Raw genomic sequence first — 26,267 nt, 5'->3', positions numbered from 1 at the left:
CGCCTCCCCCCCGGGCCCAGAGCGACGACCGCGGCCTCACGAAGCGCCGCCAGGCCGGCTGCTCTCCAGGAGAGGGGGAGTTTAGCAGTTTGAATGGCATCCTGGAGTACAAAGGCCTACCAGTCACGATAGTTGGTGGCATTCATCGAATAAATGGGAATATGCCGAAACAAGGTTGTCGTCCCGCGGGGGGAGGAGGACTGCTTCTGGGTTTGCAGCAAAGTTCTACGTCTGCCTGGCGCTTGCTCAAAAGCAGTTGGCTTTTGCTAGGATGAGCAGCTACAAGCCCTCTCTCCCTGTTGTCTGAAGTGAAAGAGGACACTTAAACCAGTATATGTGCAATTTGCTACTTGTATGCGCATCACCGCACATCATATTCTTACAATACTTACAATATCTTCCTTTTTTTTTTTTTTTTTGGTTTTGGGGGTTTTTTTTTTTCTTTTAACCTTATTGTTGAATAGACTCTACAGTTGGTAGAAGCCTCTTGGGGCAGATGCTGCCTAGCTCCTAAGTTCTACTGGTTTGTCTGTCAGTGCTGCCTTAACCATTTATACAGGGCTGTGTTTTCAGTAATTGAAGCGCTTTCTAAAGTGCTGTCTGGAAGTTCAAAATTGGTGTTCAAAATATAAGCCGTGTGGTACGTCATTGAGCATCCTGCTTAACAACAGCCAGTACAACTGGGCTTTTAAAGAAAATACAAGAAAACCCTACATATGCATCATAATAATATGAAACCACATTAGACTTTTTCAGATAACCTGGTTCTAACGCACGAACATTTATGGATCTTACCTTGTTGAGGTTTTCTTTTTCCTAATAATAAGATTTATATCTTTAGGAAAACATAATAGTTATTAATCATGCTGATTTTTGTCTGGTCACCTAAGCACATATTCAGTAGGGCAGGTAATAGTTGGAGAAAACTTTTCTCAGGCTTCTGAACTTGTCACTTTTTTGCAGTTCTGTGGTAGGAGAGGAAGAGCAATTCTATAAAATGCAATTTATTCTTTTTAAGGTAAAATAATAGGGAGTTCCCAAGGAAACATTTGCGATGTAGTGCATTAATTCTACAATACAGATAGTCCTAGTGGCATTAATTTTAATAAATTCCAAGCCAGTATCTGACACAGGTATTTTAGAGTGTTTAAAGTGGTAAGTGATTTAAAGTCAGAAGCCCAAATAATTTCTGCCTTACAGTTCTAAAAGAACTGGCTTACATATCTGGCTCACTGATACTTTTTTTTTTCCTATAATCTGATTATTGGGATAATTTCAGAATATATACACATCCATTTAGCACTCAAACAATGGGAGGGATAGCCTGGGTATTTATAGGCCAGGAGGCCTAAAATGGTTCCCTGGCAAGATTCTGGGAGACTGAATACAGAGTTCACTCAATTGTGATACAGTTTTGTAACTCCTGGTCAGTACAGTTTTGTCTATGCTCCCTTAGGCTTTGTCAAATAGACCCAACTTTTTTTAATACTGAGTTTAGTTGAAACATGCAAATATGTGTATGTAACTGGACACCAAAAATGTAATTTGCAAGACATTTCTAACGCTAAAATAGGAAGAGCTTTTTTTTTTTTTTTTAAAAACACACTGACTGAACTGGCTGATGCATCATTTCCATTGTTAGTAAGGGATCCTTAGTCAAATCCTCCCAGAAAATCAGAGTTGCAAGTCCTGGAAGCAAGCCTTGTCATTAGCGACCAGCAAATAAAAATTATAGTGCTGGAAAAAGTACTTTATAATAAAGTTTGCCAGAGTCATTTGGACTCCCCAATAAGACATGCCTGTTCAAGCACGTGCTTAGGAACAGCCAGATACCACACACACACCCCTTGGGGAATTTTTTTCAAATCTAGTGTCCTCTGGCATACATGGAAGTGGACTTAAATGGTCTAGTCTCCTTTGTATGATTTTTGTTACAGTGTGTAGCTCTGAATTCCCTTCTTTTTCCACTTCTGATTGTGAAAAGTCTTGCTGCTTCTGTTTCTTTATGCAGCTGTTTTTCTGGGGTTCTTTGAATCTCCTTATACCATGTTATTTGAGACAATTTAAAGAACTGAAAAATATGTTCCAGGCATGGGAACGCTATCAGTCATGGTAAATTTGTACCTTTTTTTTAGTATGTTTTTTGTAAATCCTAATACTTGCCATTTTTCTTTTCTGTCCCTGCATTCGAACACTGAAGTGGTACCTTCACTGATATGTCCAAAGTGTGGGACAGGATTTTTCTACAAGCAAGTGATCAATTTAAGCCCAATAATACACTTTGGTATTTGTTTCCAGTGTTTCTTACTCTGCAGTTGCCTCCATGAATATTACATGTTTGTACTCACCTCATATATTAGCATTGAAAATGTTGGATCCAATTAGCAGCACTGGAAATGGTGTTTGGTGGCTTGCTTGCAAACTTTCTGTGCTGTGTAACCTGTAAATTAGATCACAGATTGTGTACACTTCAAAAATCTTGCTTGTTTTCTCAAATTATTTGCTCTAGCCAAGTGAAAAATATTATAGAAATAATGCAAGCCACAGACTGTGCAATCATCTAAGTCTTTCCTGCAGAAGAACAAGCTTACAGGCTCTGACATTTGGAACAGTTATCTGTGCCATAATTACTGTTTCAGTAGACTCACTGAAGAATGAAAAAAATCAGTGCATCTGTTTTGCAGGAAATAATCTTGAATACTAAGTGTGGATTTGTTGTATAATTTGTGTTCCCTTGAAGCTGAACGAATAACACAAAAGTAGCTATTTGTGTTAAAATCTTTAAGGTGAGACTGACAGGGAAGTTGTTGGACTCCCTCCTTGCTCTTTAATTGGCATATTTGAAATCATACTAACAGCTTGCATTTGGAATAAAATAAGTGCACTAATAGCATAGCTTTTATACTTTCTTTTTTCAACACAATAGCTTCTTTACTGGTGATTTTACACATTTAAACTTATATAAGGATTTATAGGACCGATTAGAAACAAAAATTAGTAACAGTTTATATGAATAATAAGTGCTGTTTGGAAAACATGTGTGCCGGTTCAGTATTTTAGTATTATGCTTCTTTTTAGTACTTCCTGCAGATAAATACTTAATTCAAACAAAAAACATTCAAATTTTGCAAGTAACCTGTTTTCTTGGTGGTTTTTTTTTTTTCAGTCTCACACAATTCTACTTGTCCAGCCCACCAAGAGGCCAGAAGGCAGAACATACGCTGATTATGAATCGGTGAATGAGTGCATGGAAGGTGGGTGCAGATGTAGCAGACAAAAAATGTTGTTTAAAACCCCTTTTTTGACATATTCCCAAACCTAGTAAGAAAATAAGTTGCTGTTCATGTTTTCCCAAGATAATTCACAAAAGAATGTATATCTGTTCTTTGTTTCTAAAACTTCCTTTTTATATTAAACATCTCTTTGATTTAACTAGATTGAACCACATTCAGCTCATCAGAGTAGACAATATTCTTGGTGGGGCCATGCAGCAGACTTGCCTGAAGCATTTCATTGCAAGATCAGAGCCTAATTTTTGTGCTAGCCACGTAGAGGAAAGATTGCTAATGAGTTAATATATCACATAAAAGTATGTGTGCAATTGATGCATAATTTGCAGCCTCGTGGTATGTCTGCCAAAGAAGAAAATCCTGCATGACTTTAAGAAATGCATAGTGAGCTGGGAAAGAAGATTGAACTACTACAGCTGTATGATTTAAATGTGAAAGTTCACTTAACGTTAAAAATTCTAATGCCAGGAAGATTTTTTGAGGCGAGCAAAAGCATAATAAAGCCTCTGTGCTCACTTTAATATTACATTCTTCTCAAATGTATCTGAATTATTTATGGGCTAGCTTAAATAAAACTGATTTAAATTCATATTGTGACATTGTGCTGTCACTCTTACCTCAGTAGCCCTGTTTGACTCTTTTCATCAACAATGATCTCTTCTGAGATTTGAGTAGCTTTATTTATAACATTACTACTTCTTTTTCTCAGGTACTTGTATAGTAGGAACATACATTGCAGTTGTTGTCTTAAAATTATCAGAAGGAATTTCAGGTTTCTGTTGGAGCAGTAACTGCATGGAAAGTTACATCTTTGACTGAACTAAATTTTTTTACTCCAGGTGCTTCTGTCCATGCATCTTACCTGACTTTATAGCATTAGTATTATGTTTCAATGCAAATAAATAGCCAGAACAAAAGCATTTCACTCCGCAAAATCTGAGTAAGAAGTTTATGTCTATGTTTTCATGGTAGTCATCTCTAAACTTTCCCGATAGCTGTGTTTCAAAAGCTGAAGAAGTTTCAGCAAATACAGTTGTTGGTTTTTTAATATTGCATTGTTAATCATCTCTTTTTTTTTTGCCCTGTAGGAGTCTGTAAAATGTATGAAGAGCATCTGAAAAGAATGAATCCAAACAGTCCATCCATTACATACGATATCAGCCAGTTGTTTGACTTCATTGATGACTTGGCAGACCTCAGCTGTCTCGTGTAAGTTCAGTCGTACAAGTCCACTTCAGTGCCTTAGAGAAGTCAGCAGTCTCCCATGTAAACTCTTACACGTTTTATGTGAAACCTGGTAGGATTGTGGGGTGTTTTGCAGTAACTGTGTCAGTACGGCAGCAGTATTGCAGCTGGCATGCCATGTTGGTCGCTCCAATTAACTGTATCAGAATAAAATATTTAGAAAGAAAGCTTAGAAATTGATGTTTCCACTTGAATTTTAGTCACGTTGAAGCTCCCAACATTTCAAATACTGAATTCCTACAGTTTAATACAGCTACATATTTTATTAATGCCAGAATCTGTTTCAATTAGGGCTGTATCTGCCTTTGTTCAGTTGGTCCAATTCTTAAGGAGGCAGAGTGACTTATTCTCTTCAGCTGAGGGCTGTATGAGCGGTAGTGTAGAAGTCCAGAGAAATGTATTGCAGCCAATTGTTTATTTTGATCAAGATACAGCAAGATGGAAGTTTCTGTAAGTCCTAATGAAGTGATTGAGAAACAGTTCAATCCTCCAGAGAGCCCTAGCTAATTGTTTGGGTGTTCTCATCTGTATCTCCAGTTCTCATCTGTGTATTGTAGTTACAGGAAAGCAAAGGTGGCCTTACGTACTTTCCATTCTGACTGCACTGTGAAATCAAATCTTAAATTTCACTACTCAGAACATAACTTAACATTGTAACTAAATCACTTAGTCTGGATCACAAGTGCTTTCTAAACCATAAGTTTCAAGGTAATGGTTTGATATGACAGTGGTACCAACTTTGCAGAAATTCTGTAGGAATAAGGATACAAATCTCATATTCATAGACATAGTATTATCACGACATAGTATTTGGCTTTCCAAGCTCAAAATTTGAGAATCTGTTTAAGCCAGTGAGTATCTGGTGTGGACATTCCTGCAGCTGTACTGCTCTGTCTGAAATCCCAGTGCAAGTACTTGTGCAGCTGCACAGTGCCTTTGCCAGTTAATTCTAGTTTAAAATAAAAACCTATGTTTTAAAAAAACTGAGCATCAAATTGCTTTCCTTTGCATTCTGAAGTACATATGGAATCTACATTACTGATGGTGACTTATTACAAATGCCATTTACCAAAGTTTTCAGCAGAATAAGTAAACCAGGATTACAGTTTCTGCAGTTACCTTGTTCCTAGATATTCTGCCTCATTTGATCCTCGGGTGTCATAGTTCTGGCCTCATGCAGTTTGAAAGACACACTTCTGTTTTGTTTATCTGACAGCCTGAAGCTAGCTACTTGCTTTAGAAGTAGCAGCTGTTTTCTAGTACAGTCTTGTGCCTTTCTTAATTAGGCTTGTAAACTCAGAGTTGTGCCAGATTCTACTTCAGCTTATAGTTTTCCACCAGATGGCACATGTAGCACACAGTGTACCAGACATGGCTTGTGTTCGTGGGCATTCCTATAGTACTTGCTAACTGGCCTTGCAGTGTAACACTATGAATGGATTGGGGTGGAAATCAGTAACTTTTCCTGAAACTAACATTTCTTATACTGCACTGGAACTACTACAAACTACTACTATATCAATATATACTGAAATTCTTTCTATGGCCATGAACCAATCATGCTGTGGTTTAAATAACAAGGCTTTCTTAGAAACTGTATTGTTAGTTGTTGGTTTGTTTTTTTTTTCCTTAGGTAAGAACTGTAAATTATTCTGGGTGGAGTTAACTCTGGATTTTTACTTAGCTTCTCACCAATGACCATCTCACCCTTCTTATCTGATTAGAAATAAGTGTACCAAGATTTAAAGAATGACCAAGATTTAAAGAAAGCTTCAGTAGCTCTTGAAGCATTCACTGAAATTCATAATTCATCTTCATCAGAAAAACTTTAATGACTAAGGAGGAAAGGAGGTCACGAACCTACACATTTCACACGATTTACTTTCATTTTTTGGTCTAATTCTGCTTCAATTCAACAGTGTCTTGAGTAACTGAGTTCTCTGGCCCTGGCAAGAAATCGTGCTAGTTGACTGCTTTTATCAACTATCCCTGAGTAGCAAAGAGAATGCATCTGTGGGTTCTTTTTTCAGTTTGCTTTCTACAAAGTGTCCTCCTTTGTTAGATGTAGGCTTGTCATCACTGCCAACTAGCAAGAATCCTTTGTCACTCATCTACAAGCGTACCTTTACTCCTGGAAAACCGTGCTGTTATTCATTTTCTAAAAATTCCAAGCAGAAGTGGAACACAAACTGCCATGAACACTTGCTTGAAGTAGTGTTTGGCTCATTCAGCTAGATTAGATTGTTTCCTGGTGGAACTATTCTTTTTCATTCTGAGCTCCAGAATATTAAGGTGCTCCATTCGTAGTCTCCCCTAAGTAATTATATTCATGAATTAAAATGTGAAAACTGTGATCCAGTTATTTAGTAGTCCTTGGAGCATCTTGTTTTGTTTCAGGTTCTTACTGATGTGCTGGGTAACTGTTTTTAGGGAACAAGACAAATCTCTTTGATAAGTGGCAATTCCCATCTACTTCTGATATTACTTGATATTACTTCCTGCCTCATACACTTGAGGGTGCTTAATTGTTTGTGAAGTTCTTCTGGCAGATGTTCTACAGGACAGACTGATATTACATTAATTCTTTTTTTTTTTTTTTCCCCCTCTCTAGTTACCGTGCTGATACCCAGACATACCAACCCTACAATAAAGACTGGATAAAGGAGAAGATCTACGTCCTCCTCCGCAGGCAGGCCCAGCAAGCAAGCAAATAATGTGGGCACCATCATGACATGGGTTTGGGGGAGGGTTTGGACAACAGGTGTGTACAGAGTGTAGTAGTGAACGTTTTGTATTATAGTCATCCTGTTGCCATTTTTCTAACTCTTTAGCCAGGACTGAATGTATTGTTAGAGATGCAAGAATTTTGTTGATTTGACTTTTTTTTCAGTGTAAATGGAGAAGAAAGTGCAACATCTTCAGCAGATTTTTCGTTTGTTTTTTCCTCTGGTTAGTTAATGGTCCTACCTTGTTTGAACCCCAGGGGCTGTTCACATTGTACTTCACCACATTCACTGTATGTGCCCTTCTCTGGGGTTTCCAACATTTAGTTATGTCCTTGAGACGGTCTTAATGGGGAATAAAAAATTACCCTTTAGTTAAACCTGAGTGCTGAATTTTGTGGGTTTTGCCAAACAACAAGTTAAATCTTTCTTGCCTGTTTACCAGAGAACAAGGTTTGAAAGGTTACGTGGACTGAACCACAGCTGTCTGCAGTATTACAGAATGGCTCAAATTCTGGCTTGCCAAGTTCACTTCTCTGTCCTACTCTGTCTTTCCTGGGGATCTTCAGGAAACACAGCAACCCTCTCAAACTCTAAATTTGTACTTTTTACCAGGCACTTGTATTCAGATAAGTGTGTCTTCTCTGGCATAGATGATGGGTAAGAACAGACAATGTTCACTGACCCCACAAATTAGTCTACTTCTGCTCTTCCCTGATAAGGGAATAGGCAAAGCAAGTTGTTTTGATGTGAATCTGCCCCAAACTCCATTTTCTCTTTAGAAAGGATAAGGACTTAACTATTTGCACACACTGTAAAAATTATGTCTGCCCTAGACATCTTGAACGCTGATGTCCTTGTAATTTTTCTGTGCTAAAAGAGTTTGGATTGGAGGACACAGACCAAAAAATACAACAAGTAAAAAAGCAAAGCAAGAGGAATCTGGAAAGCTGTCTCCAACTGATCACTGCCTTCAGAAATATAGTAAAGAGGGATATGAGCATTTGGAAATGTAACATGCTAGCAGACATTCTACTGGCACCCAGGTCTGCTCCAGCAGGCCAGGCAAAAAATTACCAGTTTGCTTCTTGTCTCCTTTCCAGGAAGCAGTGTGTTTAGGACTTTCTCGGGGTGTACCTGTCCTTAGAGGCATCAGGCAGCACTTCTACTAAGAGAGAGCAAACATTTGCCGGAGTTCAGCTACTTTAAAAAAGGTTTGTCAGCAGCATTTTGCAGGTAAAGCCATAAATTGCATGATTACAAGAAGTATGTCAGAAAAGGATCTGCCATCCCCTGCCTGCTTTGCCTGTGACAGATTGGCACTTCCTGCACAGCAGGTAGGTACATACCTGCTACAGTGGGGGAGTAAATGATAAAATCATTTACATTGGCTGTTTCTGCAGGAGACTGGTACAGTATCGTTAAACATCTAATCATGGAACTGACGAGTCCTCACGCGGTCTCTGGACTGCCTGCCTGTGATTGCAGGCTGAGGCACGACCAGACTGATACGACTCGTTTCTTGGCGTGGCTGTTCACTAAGGAAATAGTGAAGGTGCAGTTCTGTGAGGTGGCCGAGCCCGTCTAAGGGTTGGCTGCTGATGAAGGGCATAATGCTCCCCGCATGCTACGTACAGGAGATGCTGGGAGTCCTGGGGAAGGGTAGGGCAGGACGGCCAGCCAGCACCAACAGGCAGAATAGCCAGTCACTTAAAAAAAACCACCCAAACCTCACCTGAGGCTTTGAGAACAAGGTCAAGATGGTAGGCGCTGTTGCAGAAAACAGTAGATAAGTTGTCATATATATATACACACACACATAAAGGACCACTTTATCTACGTGCTCCTGCCAGTCAGTAATGCACTGGGCCTGGGGGAAGCACACCTGATACTATTCTATCCCAGAATCACAGAATTGAGGGTTTGGAAGGGACCTTCTATCACTTACTTTAATTAATCCTTTGGTAAAAGTCAAAAGTCTTGCAGCCTTCAAGGCCCTCAGCCTGATGTAACCCCACTAGGATTAGAATTTGCGTTGTACATGACTGCACAGTAACAACAGGAACACTCTTACAGGACTCTCCCTGATGTAACCCCACTAGGATTAGAATTTGAGTTGTGACTGCACAGTAACAACAGGAACACTCTCTTAGAGGAATCTTGCTCTGCAGCCTCCCATCAGTGTGCTGAAGGGGACCAAGACAAGCAAAATCGAGTTTGTATCCCTGCTTTGAGGGTGAAATAAGCCAGGCAGTTAAAGGACTTGTCTACGGTTTCTTCCAGCATCACAGTCTTTTAAAATAGACTGAAATCAGAACATCCATCACAGTACATCATAAGCACAGCAGGAAAGTAGCATCCCCATCGTTGTGTCAGCCTGCTCTCTTGTTTAACGCTGTCGCATACAGCAGGGAAAGAGAGCGAGTAGGTTGCCAAGACCACCTTGTTGTCTTTGTCTTTCAATGTACACGCTACAGAAGGAAAACTGCTTACAGCAAGAGGAGACATCACCACTCGTAGGATTATTTTTTTTTTAGGTTGGAAGAACCATCAGATTTTTCACTGGTATTAGGAAGAGGTAAGAAAGTTGCTGGTTGTGATCTCGTTACCACACGCCAAGCAAAGAGCTCGTTTGTCACACACAGAAAGCAAGGACACTCCTTAAGATGACTTGCCCTCAGAGGGAGCAGGGGAACGCTCCAGCTACTTTAGAGCACAGAAACAGTTCTGTAGGTTTGCAATCCCCACTGAGTAACAGCCTGATTGTACTGGAACTCAGCTGTGCCGGAAACTCAAACAATCCATCAAGAAAACTAATAAGCACTGGAAAAATCAAGGGTAGCTGGATTACAAGTACAAAGTAATTTCAAGCTCCTGTTTTTTCAACTGCTATGGAACTGTTAAGTGTCTGCTAGGCCCTGGAGAGCATTAGAACAAATAAATTATAAGTTTTCTGGTTTACCATTATCATAGATTTGTTGGGCAGGGAGTATTTGGGGGAGCAGGGAGCATAATTCAGCAGTTCTCCAGCAGGAGACGGGTTGCAGCTGAGGTTCCAGCTATACATAAACTGCAAGAGTAAATCCATTGAAATAGAAAATTATTTTAAAGCTCTGCCATATCAGCCAATTCTCTCAGGTTTTCTACACTGACTGTCTTGTCTGCTATAGTTGGCAGAATATAATGTTCCATTCACCGAAACGGCAGGGGAATGAATTTGCCACTGAAACAAACTAAATGGAGATGTTTAGTTTTGCACAGTACGGGGCAGCTCTCTCTTCTGACCCATTAGCAAATGCTTCATCCTCACTGCATCTGAAAAGGACTGCAGTTGAAGTAAGACCCATCGGGATTTGTTACAGAGAAACATCATATTCTAGCAATTAGTTTTCTCATTACTGTGCTTATATGAACAGTTTATCTGGATGAGGTTTGGGCACGGCTCCAATTTGTAGGTTTTTATTCCTGCTATTTGTGCTGAGTTTGCACATGACACACACATGGAGCTTGCACGCTGCATACCCCAGCTCCATGCCATCCCTGGTGGAGCATCAGCAAGGGGTTTGTTATTAATTTTGTGCACACCCCTAATGAAAATAATGAAAAATGGGAAACCTAAGCTTGGAGTCCCTACTCTGACCAATTCCATGCTGGTACTTGAGCTCAGCATTCTCCAGGCCACCTGGGACAGTGCTGCAAAGAGCAGGCTAGTGAGGAGTCCCAAGCGGGTTTGCGTGACACAACAGTAGTGGTCACCAGGCCAGAGAAAGTGTAACTAATCCTCAGTGAAAAAGACAGGGTGCAGAAAAGTCAGATTTGTTCTTCTTCTGGTGTTCTCTTTGAATGAAAGAAGAAGGTTCACATGGGACAGTGAGAATGACACCTCATTGTAGAGGTTTAGTCCTGTGAGGTCTTCAGAGCTGCCACCTAAATGCCCCCCTTTTCTCCTCCGTACACTCGCACACCCCACAAACCTTTCCAGCCCTAAACAATGTCTACCAACCTTTCATACTATGGTAACAATATCTCCTTAGTCTTAACCAAAAACAAATCCTTTAATACCTCCTAAAATTACATGTATTGTTTGTGGTTTTGTGTTTACAACACACTTAACTGTTCAGCAATCACTCAGGGCACCCTGTATCCCTTTCCTCTATCATCTCCCAGTAAAAGCACTGATTATTCATATAAAATGAAACAACTTTAGCTAAAAAGCTTAAGAAAGAGACATGTGAAAATAACCAAGCAGTGAATCTTATCGAGGGTACTCACCTGGGCTATTCCACAGGACTGTCGCGGACGGAGTGATTAACTTCACTAGTTAGAGTGAAGCAGAGAAAGATTTATTAAGGTGAAACAGTGATTTAACAAAACCAGTAGTAAGTGCGATAAAACCAGTGGTAAATGCGATAGTGTTTACAAGATTCGATGTCAGGGTACACTCTATTATTTACTGCACAGAGGACAGGGTCAGACAAAGCTGTCAGGGAGACCCTCCCGTTGAGTCACGAGGTTCAGAAAGGACCCCCTTGCTTTCTAAACTCCTTCTCAGAGAGGAGTCTAGGTGCGGCTGGATCCAATCCTAGTCCCAGACTTGGTCAACGGTTTATGTCTAAAGGATTACATATGCACAATTAATCCTTTACATTACTTAGATAAAATTTCAAAGCTTAGCATGCTATTAGTCACTTACCGAAACTCTGTTGCGGCAAGGATTCCCTCAACCTTGAGGAGTAGAACCGGAAACTCTGTTGCGGCAAGAAATCTCTCAACCTCGAGGAGTAGAACCTTAAGTGAGCATCCTCACCAAAGGGGAGATCCTGGCGTGCAGCCCGCTGCCATGCAGGAGAGCTCAAAGGGGCTCTTGGGCTGTCCACTATTTATACAGTAAGATAATTGACCTATAGTCATATTTTCATGGCAACAAAATTTCTAGGTCCCCACTCCAGACAGTATTTTGACTATGCTGCCAGCCATCCCCCAGAGACCGGGTGCAAGTTATCACAGCTGCTGTTGTGATGGCCGTGGTGGCCAAGGCCGGGCAGGAGCCGAGAGGGGGGGGGGCAAACCAGGGAGAGCACACCGCCACAAGGACTCAAAGCCCGTCTGAAGCAAGCAGAGAAGGAACCACGTTAGCCACAAAACTGTTGCTCTGTTTCTCAGCAGAAGGGCACCCAAATCAGGTCAGCCATAGCTCCAGGAAATATTTCCCTTACAAAAAACCCAAGGAAAACCTGGTGCCTCCTTCCATCTTATAATTAATGGACTAATCATCTTGTTAGCACATTGCATAACCTCGGCAGCTCTGCTCAGCACTCTTGCTTCTATCTGTCTTACTCCTCAGCCCCAATTATCCCTAACTAGGGGAAGCCTGGGCATCTCATTTAGAGCCCCAGATTCCTCCTGGGTGGTGGGGAACAGCAGCCAGTAGAATTTTTATCAACCTCCTCCTGCCCCGCCAAGACACCTCAAATAGAACAGTTTAAGCTCCATAAACCTGAGTTCTCCATTTAAACTGTTTCTGTAGAAAATTCACAACTACCTCCAGGCATGCTGTCATTAGAATTTAGACATTACTTAAATCTAGTTGCAGGGAGAGTGGAGATCCAGCCTCAAAAGTATTTGACATGTAATTCAAATTGAAAAAACTACCTGCGTGACTTGCCCAGGCTCCCTTCCAGCTTTTGGAGTAATCTAACAGTGAAAGACAGGTCCCAGTCCCAGCTCCAAACCAACTGAGCCAGCTTCACGCTGAGCTCCTTGGTCCAAGCCCCCCTTTCCCTCCCTCACACATGTGTTGACCTAACTGACATCTCTTGCCTTACTTTCCATCACATGCTGCCACCCACCCTAACTAGCAATAAGTAGTGCTAATTAGTTAATGCAGAAGATTCTCTAAGAATTGAACCACACCCTTCTTTCTACTTACCTAGGCAAGGGCCACAAAGATAAATCTATCAATGGTTGTTAAACATAAGGGTGCCATCCCTGGCTCAGAAGGTCAATACATCAGAAGTTACCGAGGGCCCAGAGAGTGTTTTGGGAGAGTAGTACCATGCGATTGCCCTGTTCTCACATTTTTTTCCCCTGGACACTTGGTTTGGGTCACTGACAGAAAGAGGCTAATGGACTAGGAGGCATTCCAGTCAGATGCACATAAGCACTCTATGTCAGGGTTATTTTATTGAGGGTTTTGGGGTTTTTTTGCCTCCTTGACTAATGTTTTCCATTAGATGTTTCCCTGAACTGCAGGGAAGTTCAAAGTTTCTATGCAGACCTAAGGTAGATAAGCAGGCGCACAATAGGTAGCATCTTTCTCCATTGTGTATTTTCCTCGTTGTTTCCATTAGTTTGATATTTTGGGCAGGATGTCATGAGAATGAAACTGGAGATGATGATGTTAACTCTAGCTGACAGAGTTACTGTTTAGGAGCTGTTTACTCATGGACTTCATGCAGACCCAGACAACGCTTGCCCCAGAATACAAGTGGTACTAAAAATTAGTTGAAATGTCTACTTCAGGGCACTGAGAAGTTTTTAAAGTGACTCTTAACATGGCAGATAACTTTTTTTTGTAAACTTAAATGCAATGAATAATACTCATTTAGCCACATTCATGTTTCTTTGAAGTCTAATGCTTTGGCACTTTTGCAATTACTTCTCCAGATGAGTTCTGGGGGCCTTGGCAATTGCTTGCTGCTGCTATTTTGATCCTATGCCTTAGGAGTATAAACTCAGTTACAGAAACTCCATCTGAGTCCATTTAATGAACTACATGAATCAGAGCCCTGCAATAAAGCCCAATTAGAAATGAGAGCACAGAGAATATTGATCCCCTTAAAAACCTTTTACAGCTTTTGGGATCTGCTTGGTCACTCATTGCTACAGCAGGCACCAAGCCTTTCCTGCCTGTTCACTTTCATCAGCTTGCTGGGATTGTGGTCAGATTAAGACGTGATTGAACAGATCAGCTGGTGGGGGCCCTGGGATATGAGGAAGAGCCCCCAGATAACCCTTCTCACACATGCTCACAGTCCTCTGGGTCAGGTTTTATTACTATCTAATTCAGAGGAAATTTCTACAGCAGCAGTTGCTTCTTCTCCGAGCAACACCAAAAAATAACCAAACACTTTGAGATTTTATAATCTGTTTTACTAATGGACATGGTATCTGGAAGCTCTGAGTTCACAGAGGCCATAGGTGATAGCATTACCATGCACAGCACACCCATGAAAGGGGCCCGTAACTCCACTAACTCAAGACCTTCAGCATTGTTTGCAGTATATTACAGGATAAAGAACTCCTCTGGTAATGAAGCACACGTTATTCAAATGAGACATTTGAATAAGAACTTTGAGAAGAGTGTATTAAGATGGATGAATGGCATCCCAGCCAAAATATAGGGCTCAAATTCAGGTGATTCTAGATTGTTTTCCAGGCTGTACCCCAGATGATGTACAGTGTCCAGAAGCCCAGATCTCAAGGGTGTAGGTGGGATTTGAACTGTTAGACCTCACACCAGAATCTAAAAAGCCTCTATTCAGCTGTTATGTAAAGCTGGATTCACCTCAAGCATGTATATCTCAGTCTTCACAATTCAAGATCTGCTCCAACACCTGCCCAGAAGCGCTTTAGTCTCATCTGTGTTCAGACCATCTCTGTGAGCAAGTGCTAAGGGAACTCATAAACAAGGTGTTCCTCCTTAAAACACCAAAATAAAAGAAGAGTCACTGCTTCCTCTATTTCACCAAGCTGTATAGGCTTTTCTGGGGCTGGCAGGAGGGATTACAGGGCAAAACACTCCACCTTATGGTGATGCTCTTTTGAAATCCTTGGTATGGAATATCTGAGGATGACCTGCACCAGAGGGAAAGTAATTATGGTTTTCTAGCAGCAGCTGGGGCATTTGCATGGCAGGAAGGTCCTGCATTCCAGGCACTGCTCCAAAGGCTGTTATGAACTTAAAATTAAATGGTTACAGGATCAAAATGCAAAGTAATTCCTGAAGCAATCTTGGGCTCCAGGCCTTGCTCCAGAGATGGAAAGCTCTTGAACCACTAGGCTACAATCATACATCCTTTGGCCAAATCAAGGCTTTATTATCATGCAAGGCATAAAGTAGAGCAGCTTTAGCAGACAGAGCTAAGGAAGCCTCCACCTTGAGCAACCCCAGTTTCCCAGAGGGTCTGTTCCTTCATTAATATATTGCATGGGTACAAGCGTGGGAGTGATTCCTGGCAGCCGTATGAGGAGCAGCGAGCAGACCCCATCCATGGATTTCGCCTGGCAGGAGGCTCCTCTTGCTGCAGGAAATCTGCTACAACAGCCCAGTGGCAACCCCCTGGGGTTCATAGTTCAGCCTGGGCTAAAGATGTTCCTGGGCAAAGGGGCTATGGCCATGCTGGCAGCTGCTGGTCCTGCCAAGGGATCCTGGATGCTGCAAGTGACACCAGTGACCCAGCTGTGTCCTCTTCTGACCTGGGAAAGGGGAGCTGCAAAGACAGGTTAAAGCCAGCTTTTCTACCACCTTGCCCCTCACAAACTCAGTGCTAAGCTCATCTCCGATTTGGGGCCCCAGCTGAGGTTGTGCCAGGTTGGTGTCATGCACTGACAGTATTTATTTTTAATAAGATCAAAATGAAGCTGGGAGGGAGGAGGGTGAGGGGAGAAGGGAAAAGTTTTGCAGAAAATCTAGATCCCTTCTCTCTCAGGACAAAGGATTTGTGCTCCAGAGGCTTCCCCAAGCTCTTCAGCATAAACTCAGCGCTTGCAGACACCTGACAAACTCCTGCCAAAAAAGTTTAGAGTAAACAGAGGTGATGTGTGACACGTTAAATATTGCTAATGAGCATCAGGTGTTTGCAGGGGAAAATGGCTCCTCGTCTTAGATATGGTAATTATTTTAAAGATCTATTTAGCATTTAGATTGCCTAGGGGGGAAAAGAGCTTGGAGCAGCTGATTGCCTGGAAAAATGCTCCGGTATTAAGTGGATCTCTTTGAACGTTGCTTTCATCTACTCAGACAGAAAGCAGAGGTGACACTTCAGCTCGGGATAATTAGGACTTTGACATCATTTGGTTGTCCTTGTCAACAGCATTACCACGCGTAGCCTCTAGGTAAAAAAAAGAAAGTGCACACAACAAATCTCACACAATAGAGTTTAAGAGAGTTAAAATACAAAAGATGAAACGTGCTGCACTGAGGCCTTGCGAGGAGCCGAGAACCAGCCTGAACATTTGCACTCTGTAATCTAACCCCGAGCAGAAGGCCCTGTGGATGCTTTTAAACTTAGCTACATCTGTCGCATTTTTAATGCTGGTTTTCATCCCCAGATCCTTACGGCTGCAGCATCACCAGCTTTCAGAGGCCGAGAGATTTAGACTAAACAAAACTCTGGGAGGCGGAGGCTGCCCTGAAAATCCCAGATATGGCAGGAGGTAAGAGCAAGTGCTGAGCCAGGGACTGAACCCTCCGGTGGCAGCTGAGTGTCTCAGCCCCCAGCCAGGCTGCCCTGTGCCAGCCTGTGCCAGTGAGCCTGGCCTAGGGGACAGCTTCAAACTATTCAGGGCCGGCCAAAGGGACAAAGCAGCCTGCAAGCCTAATACACCAGGCTGAGCAAATCCTGCAATTTGGAATCAAGTCCCTGCTACGATTCGCTACTTTTTCTCAAAAATCTGAGAAATGACCTAGAAAAACAACTTCTGCCTCAAGGAGGTACCTCCATGTTGCTGAAACACCGCTTACGCGCTTCCTGCCCTGCGGCGTGCTCAGCAGCAGCCGCAGGCCGGCTGATATTACAAAGCCCACAAAGTCAAGCCTTCATCTACACAGCAGCTGTCATTAGGCTGATTTTAACGGGGAGAAGTATGAGTGCACTGAGCAGCCCTGCAGACGAACGGCCTGAGGTGGGCAGGGTGTTTCAGAGGATCTGTACAGAGCAAGCATCCCCTGAGCACTGCCAGTACTGGAGGCAGACCCGCTGCCAGCATGACCTGTATTTCTCTCCTTCCTTGTAGCCATTTCAAGATATAAATGTTATATTACTGTTCTGCTGCTGCTGAAGGAAAAACAAGCAGGATAACCACCGAGCTTCCCCTTAGCCCTCAGCTTTTCTACCACCCTGCCCCTCACAAACTCAGTGCTAAGCTCATCTCTGATTTGGGGACCCAGCTTAGGCTGATGCCGGGCTGGTGTCGTGCAGTGACACTATTTATTTTTTTAATAAAATCAAAATGAAGCTGGAAGAAGGGAAAAAGGGAAGGGCCACCTTGGGCCAGCTCTCTACTGCTGCTTCTGCCACCAAGCCAGAGGCTGCTGACTGGCAGCATTCTCCCACCCACTCACGTTTCTTAAAGCCAACAGTAACAAAATGCACAATCAGAAATGTAACCCAAGCAGGGACAATGATTTAGACTGAGTCTGTTTCCCGAATCTGACAAGTGTATGCACTAATGAATAATCCTTGCAGGAGAAGATGGATTAGGAAACACCCGTAACAAAAATGGTTCCTCTTTGCCACAGAGAAAGTGCTTTTCTAAAGTGGCTGAATCAAAGCTCACTTCATGTGGCAGCCAGATGGAACCGTTCCCAGTTTGGAGAAGGGAAAGGAGTACTGGGAGCCGACATGACTGCTCTGCAGTCACTGATGATCATAGCTGACAGCAGAACACATCCTTTTTGCTCTGTCCCTTGGTAAGATGAGGCAAAATTTAAAATTAACTGTCCCCATTATGTGTTCTCCACTGAATTTCCAGCTGTAGCACTGGTAGCTCTTATGTTTATTTTAAAAGGGAAGGAATCACTGGGATGAGGGGCAGAAAAGACCTTCTAGTTCAGGCCTGGCCAGCCGTGGACTGTCTGATCATCACTGAGATCCTGAGAAACAAGACTCAGGGGACATGTTTCAGAGATAGCCAAGGAGAGAAGCAGATGAGGGTGCAACTGAGTCCAACATCTGCACTGGGACTTCAGCCTCATGGTGGGGTTCATGGTGGGGCCCCACTTTCTACTGCAGACTGAGATACAGATACCCTCTTACCATCACAGCCCCACTGCTGGCTGCATAATATCCTTCCAGTGGGAGCCAGTCCTACCAGCTGCCCGGCACAGGCCAAGTTGTCCCCTGAAACAGAAGGGTCTACATTGTCCTCAAAACCTGACCCACTGTCCTCTTGTCCTATTGGGACGACTGGGGAACAAGGTGTTTTGGTGGGTAAAGAAATTCACCCAAACTCTGGCAAAACGTAAAAAGATGTCACCTCTTCAAGTAAGTTGTTTACTTTGTATGCAGCTGCCCTGCTTCTTTGGAGTCTTTGAGGTCACTTCCAAAATATAGCCATACTGCAGGACCAGTAGCCAATGGCAGACAGCAGCATGTCTATAGGTTAAAATTAAATAACAATCAGGAGACCTCATGGCAGCCCCACGGGGATGTGACATGACATTCCAGGGCACAGAGGGATCTCTAGAGCTGGGGTGAAGCCTGTGAGAGCCCACGACCACCCAAGGAGCCAGCAGTCACCACACTTACAGGGAGCTCAGGCAGCTACAGAGAAGGTGATCCTGAGATCCACACATCAGTTGATACCAAGATGGGGAGAAAGCAAAGCAGGTCTTGGCCCTGACCACAAAATTCAGGGAGAAGAGCCCTTGGGAAAAGGAAGTTGAGACACATGAGGAGGTGCAGAGGGGCCCATGGGTGGCTTTTTGGGTCAGTGACCCCATTTTTTTTCAGCTCATTCTCCTGAATTTGAGCATCCCCCTTGGCACCAGCCAATGCATCACCCAGCACACTGCACCGCTGCTCTGGGTACCGCCGAGCTCAGCCCCGCTGCAGGCAGTGGTCACAGCACTGCTGTACTAGTTTCCATGGAAATCAAAACCAGAGAAGCTGGTTTCCACCAAAATCACATCAAAACACAATTTTGTCCCAAGTGGATTGTTTTGTTATCTTTTCTCCCATTCTTCTTTTTGCACCGTGCAGCACAGCTGAAGAGGGAATGGGTTTAAGGACTCAGATTTGTCAAGCAGAAGCTGCTATTTCCTTTTGGATGCGATGTCCCTGACTCAAAGACAGGCAGCTCTGAACGCTTACCCGGTGTCACTTCCAGCACAGAAGTACTGTCTTGCTCTGGCCTGGTTGGACTCACCAGTCAGTCACAGGTGAGATCTAAGCAGTGTTCCTCAAACAGAAGCAGATCAGTTCCCTCAGCTCCCTCCCGTACCCAGCCTCCCACTGCCCAGCGGCACCTTTGCAACACGCCACGGCACAGAAACACTTTTGCACAGCCCCTTATGGAAACGAAACCCTAGAAACGTGGATGGCAGCCCCACCACCTTGCCCCAAAGCTGGGAGAGTGGCAGAGGGGCAATATCTCCTGTCCACACACAGAGTTCTCTGCTGGAGAAGCGGAGCCAGAAGCCCAGCACGCTGCAAACACCACATTTGTTTTCACAGGGCAGTGCAGTGCTGATTTTTTTTGCTACTATAGCAGCAGAACAAACACACTGAAAACAAGTTTTGTTGCAGGTAGATCTAAACATTTAATTCCAACGCTTGCAGTTGTCTGGGGCTTCTTTGCTTCTGTTTAAACCGCTCACAAGTCACCAGGAAGGTATGAATCTTCGGCCCCCTAAGAAGGAGGGATACACGAGCTCTTCAGCTGCTTTGGCCAAGCAGTGCAAGATGAAAGAGAAAGGATGCAAGAAGTGTATTAGGATGCTCTGCTGAAGGAAAAGCAGCAGTCAGGTTTCCAGATTCTTCTGCCATTAGTATTTATTTCTAAAGTGCTGAAAAAGTCCAATTAGAGGGACAGAGGTATCCACCTCAGCACCGCCTGTAGCTCAACAGCAGAGGGTTTTAAGAACAAAGAGACACTCATATAAGACCTTTGTATAAAGCACATCCCTTTTAACAGACTGCAGAAAATGGAGATCTCCTAGCACCTGACTTTCTTACTGAATGTAGCCTGGAGAACATCTCCGTTCCTAAGAAAATAATCTGCTTTGTGAGTGCTAAAATGAACTATTTGAGTATTAAAAACAAACAAACAAACAAACAAACAAACAATCCAAACAACACTTGATTTGCCTTTTGACACAAAGCATTTACCAAATTTGACCCAACTGCATCAAACTGTGGATGTGGTGCTGCTATGTTTTTAACCTCCTGCACAGAATTTACTCCCCTATAATTTTCCCCATACTTGGTTCTAGTCCCCTTTGATGCAACTGTTTCTACTCCAAACTCTTCTCTACCTCATTTGTGTGCCAGATCACTGCACGTCCGACCCTGTCCTCCTCAGAGGGGAACCCGTCCCTCACTCATTTCTCTTCCCCCCTCCCATTTGGCCCTGTGGAAGATCAATATTTCATTTTCCTCGACAGGACTAATTAAAGTCTTCCCAGCCATCATTACAGCCTGAGAATCTCCTGGTTTCTAGGACACTTTGGCGGTCAGCACTCAGGGGGTGCATGGCAGGACCGCAGGGACACAGCCCAACTGATGTCCTGCTACAAAAGCTGCACCAAGAGAGAGAGCCCCAACTCTTTTCCTTTTTATTGAGTTCCCACAGCGCTGAAACACCAGATATGGCACCAGGCAGCACAGGGAAGCACTGGTTTCCCCAACACCAGCTAACTTCCAGCACACCTTCACCCTCCTTCCCTAGAGGGAGGCTCTGGCACAGCTGCTTTTCTGATAGAAGTTTGAAAAAGCCTGGGTGGGTGAAGCAGCAGGCGGTTAAGCCCTGATTTTAAACTCAAAGCCTCCAAATTGACATTGCTGGCTGGGGTTTTTTTCCTTTTTTTTTTTTTCTAATAAAGTGAGATTAGGAAGGCTTACCAGTTTTCTGGGGGAGTCGCAGTACTTGAGGCTCAGGCATCTGTGGGTGGTGACGCTTCCGTGCCCTCAAGCCAGAGGCAGAAGAAAGACCTTTGGGAGGCTTAGAAAGGAATAGGCAGGCTCATAGCCTGAGGAGAAGATCAAGAAGGGAGTTACAGGAAGAATTAGTTCCCCCCACACCCAGCTACTTCTTTCAGCCTGTAAAAGGCAGTCCATTAACTGCTCTTAACTTTTGCCAGAAAGGAAACATTGCTGCTTGGCCAGCTGGGGAGGGCTTCTTCAGCCGTGGTCAACTGATAAGCCATTGTACCTTAGAAATGCCTCTGTCAGCTCCTGCAGTATCTTTCTAGAAGCAACCCAGGAACCCATGTACGTCTGGGTGGACAAACCCAGGGAGAGACAGAGGCAGGGACCAGGCAAGAAAGGATGGAGGCTCTTTTCTGATGGGAAGTGAGAGGGAATAAGAACAGGCTGAAACACTTGTTTCAAAGTGGTTTTTATTCCAGGCATTAAACAGATTCTGGCACATGCTTTCTTCAAGAAAAGGGAAAACAAATCTGGGCTCCACATAAATTACATCTGGCAAAGTGCAACTTGCAAGTGGGTGGGGAAAATAAACGTTTTGAAATTGATTTCTGTACAACAGTAGTTTCAGCTCCTCTTAAATAAACCCCCAATTGGTTCACAGCACACAAAATTACATTGGATGATCTGATACAATAACAGCTTTCTTAAAAGGTATTACCAATGCAAATGTTCTGCATTGACAGTCTGGGGGGCTGCTTAAAGTAAACAGGAAAACAAGGGCGAGCAGCTGCTTGTTCTGACTGTTAAAGGAAGAAATCACCAGGCCAAATTTGAGGGCTCAGTTTGCTTTCAAAAACCTCACTGGAGACCTGTTCCAAAACATGGCACTGCATGGACCCTGGGGGAAAAAAGCACAGAGAACATAATTCCTCCTTCCCTTCAGTGCAAGGAAAATGGAAAGTATACTACTGATGAGTTTGGGCAAGACTTTGTTTATTCTGAGGAGAAGTTTAGTTTGCCTACACTTGAAAGCAGCCTTTTGTAATGCACCCCCCCTTTTCAGCGATTGCTAAAAGCCATTGGAAACCCATGGCTTCCAGCAGATGATGTCGGAGGAGATCTGCATTGGACCAACAGGAGGGTGCTTTAGCTGACAGTCAAGTGTGACAAGTGGAGGGGTGACCTCAGGAGAACAGAGCCAAAACCACGTAGCTTTAGGGCTCTGGTAGTCCCTAACTCCAGGGATAAATTATTGACATCTAGCATATGCCCACCTTTTCCCTTTTCTCCCCCAGGCTGGGGCACCTGAAGAAGAGTGTCCAAGCTTCAAGCTGCCTCAGCTCCCAGCCCCACATGGACACCAGTTCACACTCTGCCAGGTGGTGAGCAGCAGGAAAAGAGGCACAAATCAACACAGCTAGTCCAGGTACCTCTGCTCCAGGAGCAGTCAGTGACCTCCAGCATTGGAGCCAAGCACAAAGTCAAGGGCAGCAGCCAGCGAGCTGACAAGAGCCCTTTGAACCAGGGCTGGCCCAAAGCTTGGAGGCTGTAAGCAGGGCTCCTGTGGTCTGCAGCAGTCAGGAGAATTGTCTGTAGAGGAGCTGGGTCCTAGTCCCAGTACGGTTATGAAGAAGGAACTGCAAGAAAGCTGCACACACACAGTGGGAGCAAGAAGGAAGGAAGCAGTACCTGCTGGAGGAGTGAACATGCTGTTAGCTGCAACCCTCAAGCTGCTGGAGAGTGAAATGGGGGAAGCTCAGATGGTCCACTTAGGATGCATTTTGATGAAAAGATGTAATCCTTTAGCACCTTATTGTATACAGGGCTTACGTACAGTACCTGCTCAATGGCCTTTCGTCTGTCTTTGCATCAACTTTTTTCAAGCCAGGTATGTGAGAACTTGACCGTTCCCGTCCCCTACTGCCTGACAGTGATGTTCTGGAAGTAGCATCTCCTACATATTCTTGTTTAAAAAAACCAATTGCTAGTAGGATGGCATCTCTCCCCCCTGACAGGTCTGCCTGTCCTGCCCTCTCTCTGTTCCTAGGCTATATTATTTCCTTCTCTGCTCTTTCCTGGCCTCGGTGGTTCAGGCCCAAAGCATCTCTACAACGGGAAAGAGAAATCTCTGCAGAGTCAGTGCCCCCCATTCCCACACAGAAGCATGGCTGCACCATGCTGTAAGCTTGGCACCAAAGGGAACTGCCTCTTGAGTTTTCACAGTGCAGGCAGGTCGTTCATCTAGTTTATCAGTGATGGGACGGTGAGCTGAAGTCAAAGGGAAGGGGAAAACAGGAAAAGAGCTCCTGCCGCCTGGCTGGTTTATTTTTTTAAATAAAAGATCCAAGAACATAAAACAAATCGTCCAGTCATCACACAAGCACTTTTGAGCACATGCAACACATGAAGAACAGTTATCTGTTCTTTTGTCAATGGTTTGGGCTAATACCAAGGTAGGAGAAAGTATTAAAAAGGGATACAAAAGCATGATCAAAAGCAGCCAGCTGTTCAGAATCCAAATGAACATCATGTTTCTTTTACACCAGATCAGAAAGGATCCAAGCAAGCAATTGCCTACTGAAGTGTCCCCACCATCTGGTTCCCCTGCCAGGCCCCTGGAGAGGAGGGCTGGTTTACAAAACCTAGCTCCAAGAGGAAAATTTAACAGATCTAGCAGGAGAAGGTAATGTTGTGGGGATTTTCTTGGAGAAGGGAAGCATTTGTGCAGGGGGCAGTTTCAGCTTCACCAACCAACCTCTCCAAGGTGCCCAACTGGGACGAGAGCTGGGCGTCACAAATGGAGCAGCCCCACACCTTTTCACCTCCTCTTTCTGAGAGAGGGGGGAAAACACCTAGACAGAGGGACTGGGTGGCCTGTCATGGTGGGCTGTGTTCATAAGGGCCATGTGGAGCTGGAGAGCCAGAGAGAGGGCTGTGCTCCTGCTCAGCCAGCAGCTGGAAGCCTGCGATGAGCTAGGGGTTGTCCCCTTCTGCTTCTCACAGCAGGGGACTGGGTGGGCTCCTGGCACAGGCCTGACCCAAGTGCAGCGCATCCCCTTCGGTGTGGGGAGCAGTGAGCAGCATTGGGTAGCACCAGGAAGAGCAGCCAGAGAACAGGACCAGCTTCTCTGCCATCCCAAAGTGTCCTTGACCAGCTCCGCAGGAGCGTGGTACCCTGAACCCAGGTGCTGCCTGCGGGCTTGGATCACTCATGGAGGCAGGGCTGGCCTTCCACCCGTAAAAAAATGGAAGCAAGAATTCAAGAGTTCATTTCTTTCCTGTGAGGGTGGTGAAGCACTGGAACAGGTTGCCCAGGGAAGTTGTGGCTGCCCCATCCCTGGAGGTGTTCAAGGCCAGGCTGGATGGGGCTTTGAGCAACCTGGTCTAGTGGGAGGTGTCCCTGCCCATGGCAGGGGGGTTGGAACCTGATGACCTTTAATGTCCCTTCCAACTCTAACCATTCTATGATTCTATGATTCTAAGAGGGAATAGTTCCCAAGACAATCCCTGGTTATGCTGGTGAAACAGATTGTCCCGTTTCCAGCTCTCGTCAGCATTGTGCCTCGTTTCCCAACCTCAGCATGTTTGGCTGTAGAGCAGCTACTGCGGGCAGAAGAAGGAACAGGCCCACCACAAAGAGGTTAAAAACATGCCCCTGGGTCTGCTAGTTCCTTCCCAGCCCCTCCACTCCTCATGATGACTCTTCTTCTGGCCAGTTCTCACTGACAGACATGCATGCATAAATGATGCATGATGTTAGACTGAAAAGTCAGGGAAGCCAAAGAGCTACCAATGTTTGTATAAGCACTGTTTAAGCTGTTGGACTGGAGGTCATGGAATCTGGATGCGGAGCAAGGAATGGATGGGGAGAGCTGCAAGGCAGTTCTGGTCACTCCGCGTATTGGGCTGGGTCCTCCCCCCTTTCTGGGTGCAGCTGTGCACAGACATCAGCTACAAAGGAGAACTTAGAACAGATGGGAAAATTTCAACAATTCTCCTCATCCCTCTCTCACCCCCAGCTTCTTTTCTGAAAAGCTCAAAAACACCAAGTGCTCAGCTGAAATGGTGGCTTGCAGATGGGCACAATGAACACATTTAGGGTCAGACATACAAAACCATTCCTCCCTTCCCAATCCCCTTCTGTTCCCAAAGTCTCATGCACAAAGAGACAAGGAGATCTCTTTGCTACCATCATGTTGCTTGTAGCAGCTCCCACTGTTGGCCAGGTGCATCTGCTTGGCAAGGGTTGGTCACCACTCTCCCACTCTGGTTTTCCAGGCAGAGACCGCTGACAAAGTGCTGAATGAAACTGCCTTTCATCTTCCACTTCTGTGAGAAGACAGAGAAGAAACATGCCGTTACTTCCATTTCACCACAGAACTGTGAACTGTGCCTCCAAGCTGGAGGAGAAAGGTTGAGCATAAACCTTGAGTAAGCCCCAACAAAGGGGGAGACTGCAAATCTGTGTATGGGCAGCATTGCCAAAGCACTGGTTTCCTGTGTTAATGATACCTGGAGTTTGCGTTTAGCTGAGTTATAGGGCTAGATATTCAGAAGCATCTATAAGGCAAACAATGTAAAAATAAGCAACTAGTGGCATTTTCAAAAGCATATCATATCAACAATTTCCCTGCCATTTCTTGTCCTGCATCTCTAGGCATTCGGATACCTGTCAAGATCTGAAACCCTTCTATGGCTTCTTTCCAATCCACAGAAAGCAAAGCATTGAAAGCCCTCCCAACATGGAAAGCAATCCATCCACAGAATGCAAAAATCATGCTTCTTGCTGCTTGACTAGATCACATCTCTCTCTTCCATGTCCTTACATCTCTCAAAGTCAAGGTTTTTATCAGCACTACACTGAAAGCTCTTCATAGCTCTGCACCCTTCTCAGCTGCCTCTTCTTTGCAATCCTATGTGACATACTTATGGAGGGGTACAAGGTACAAGCACCTTCTGAAAGGGCCCAGCTTTCTCCACAGACCACAAGTGGAGCCTGGACAGCTAACTTTTAAACAACAGTGATGATCTTTAGGAAAAACAAACAAACAGAGCAGATACCTACTGCATACACAGCCAAACACTAGAGAGAGTCCTCTCCTACATCCAGACATTATGACTGTTCTGTACTTGGAAGG

At 44.2% G+C, this 26,267-nt stretch overlaps 2 protein-coding genes across 4 annotated transcripts in view; one reads left to right on the top strand and one right to left on the bottom strand.

Moving 5' to 3' along the window:
• The window catches only part of ERH (enhancer of rudimentary homolog (Drosophila)), a 7,931-nt gene extending 293 nt beyond the window's left edge, over nucleotides 1–7,638 (top strand). The window contains exons 2-4 of the mRNA XM_014941829.1: nucleotides 3,167–3,254; nucleotides 4,379–4,499; nucleotides 7,147–7,638. Of these exons, the coding sequence (XP_014797315.1) occupies nucleotides 3,167–3,254; nucleotides 4,379–4,499; nucleotides 7,147–7,249 (312 nt within the window). The 3' untranslated portion in view covers nucleotides 7,250–7,638. The remainder of the gene's footprint in view (nucleotides 1–3,166; nucleotides 3,255–4,378; nucleotides 4,500–7,146) is intronic.
• A 13,943-nt stretch (nucleotides 7,639–21,581) lies between these two features.
• Nucleotides 21,582–26,267, bottom strand: part of GALNT16 (polypeptide N-acetylgalactosaminyltransferase 16) — a 74,951-nt gene continuing 70,265 nt past the window's right edge. Inside the window, exons 15-16 of one of the 3 annotated variants that reach the window (XM_014942021.1) lie at nucleotides 25,319–25,458; nucleotides 21,582–22,821 (exon numbers count right to left, since the gene is read on the bottom strand). In XM_014942021.1, the coding sequence (XP_014797507.1) occupies nucleotides 25,321–25,458 (138 nt within the window). In that variant the 3' untranslated portion in view covers nucleotides 21,582–22,821; nucleotides 25,319–25,320. Of the gene's footprint in view, nucleotides 25,459–26,267 lie in introns of all 3 variants that reach the window. The other 2 variants (XM_014942022.1, XM_014942023.1) reach the window with 2 other exon arrangements.

Source organism: Calidris pugnax, unplaced genomic scaffold, assembly GCF_001431845.1.
Source record: "Calidris pugnax isolate Ruff unplaced genomic scaffold, ASM143184v1 scaffold56, whole genome shotgun sequence".
Lineage (NCBI taxonomy): Eukaryota > Metazoa > Chordata > Aves > Charadriiformes > Scolopacidae > Calidris > Calidris pugnax.
This window is presented reverse-complemented; position numbering and strand designations above follow the sequence as displayed.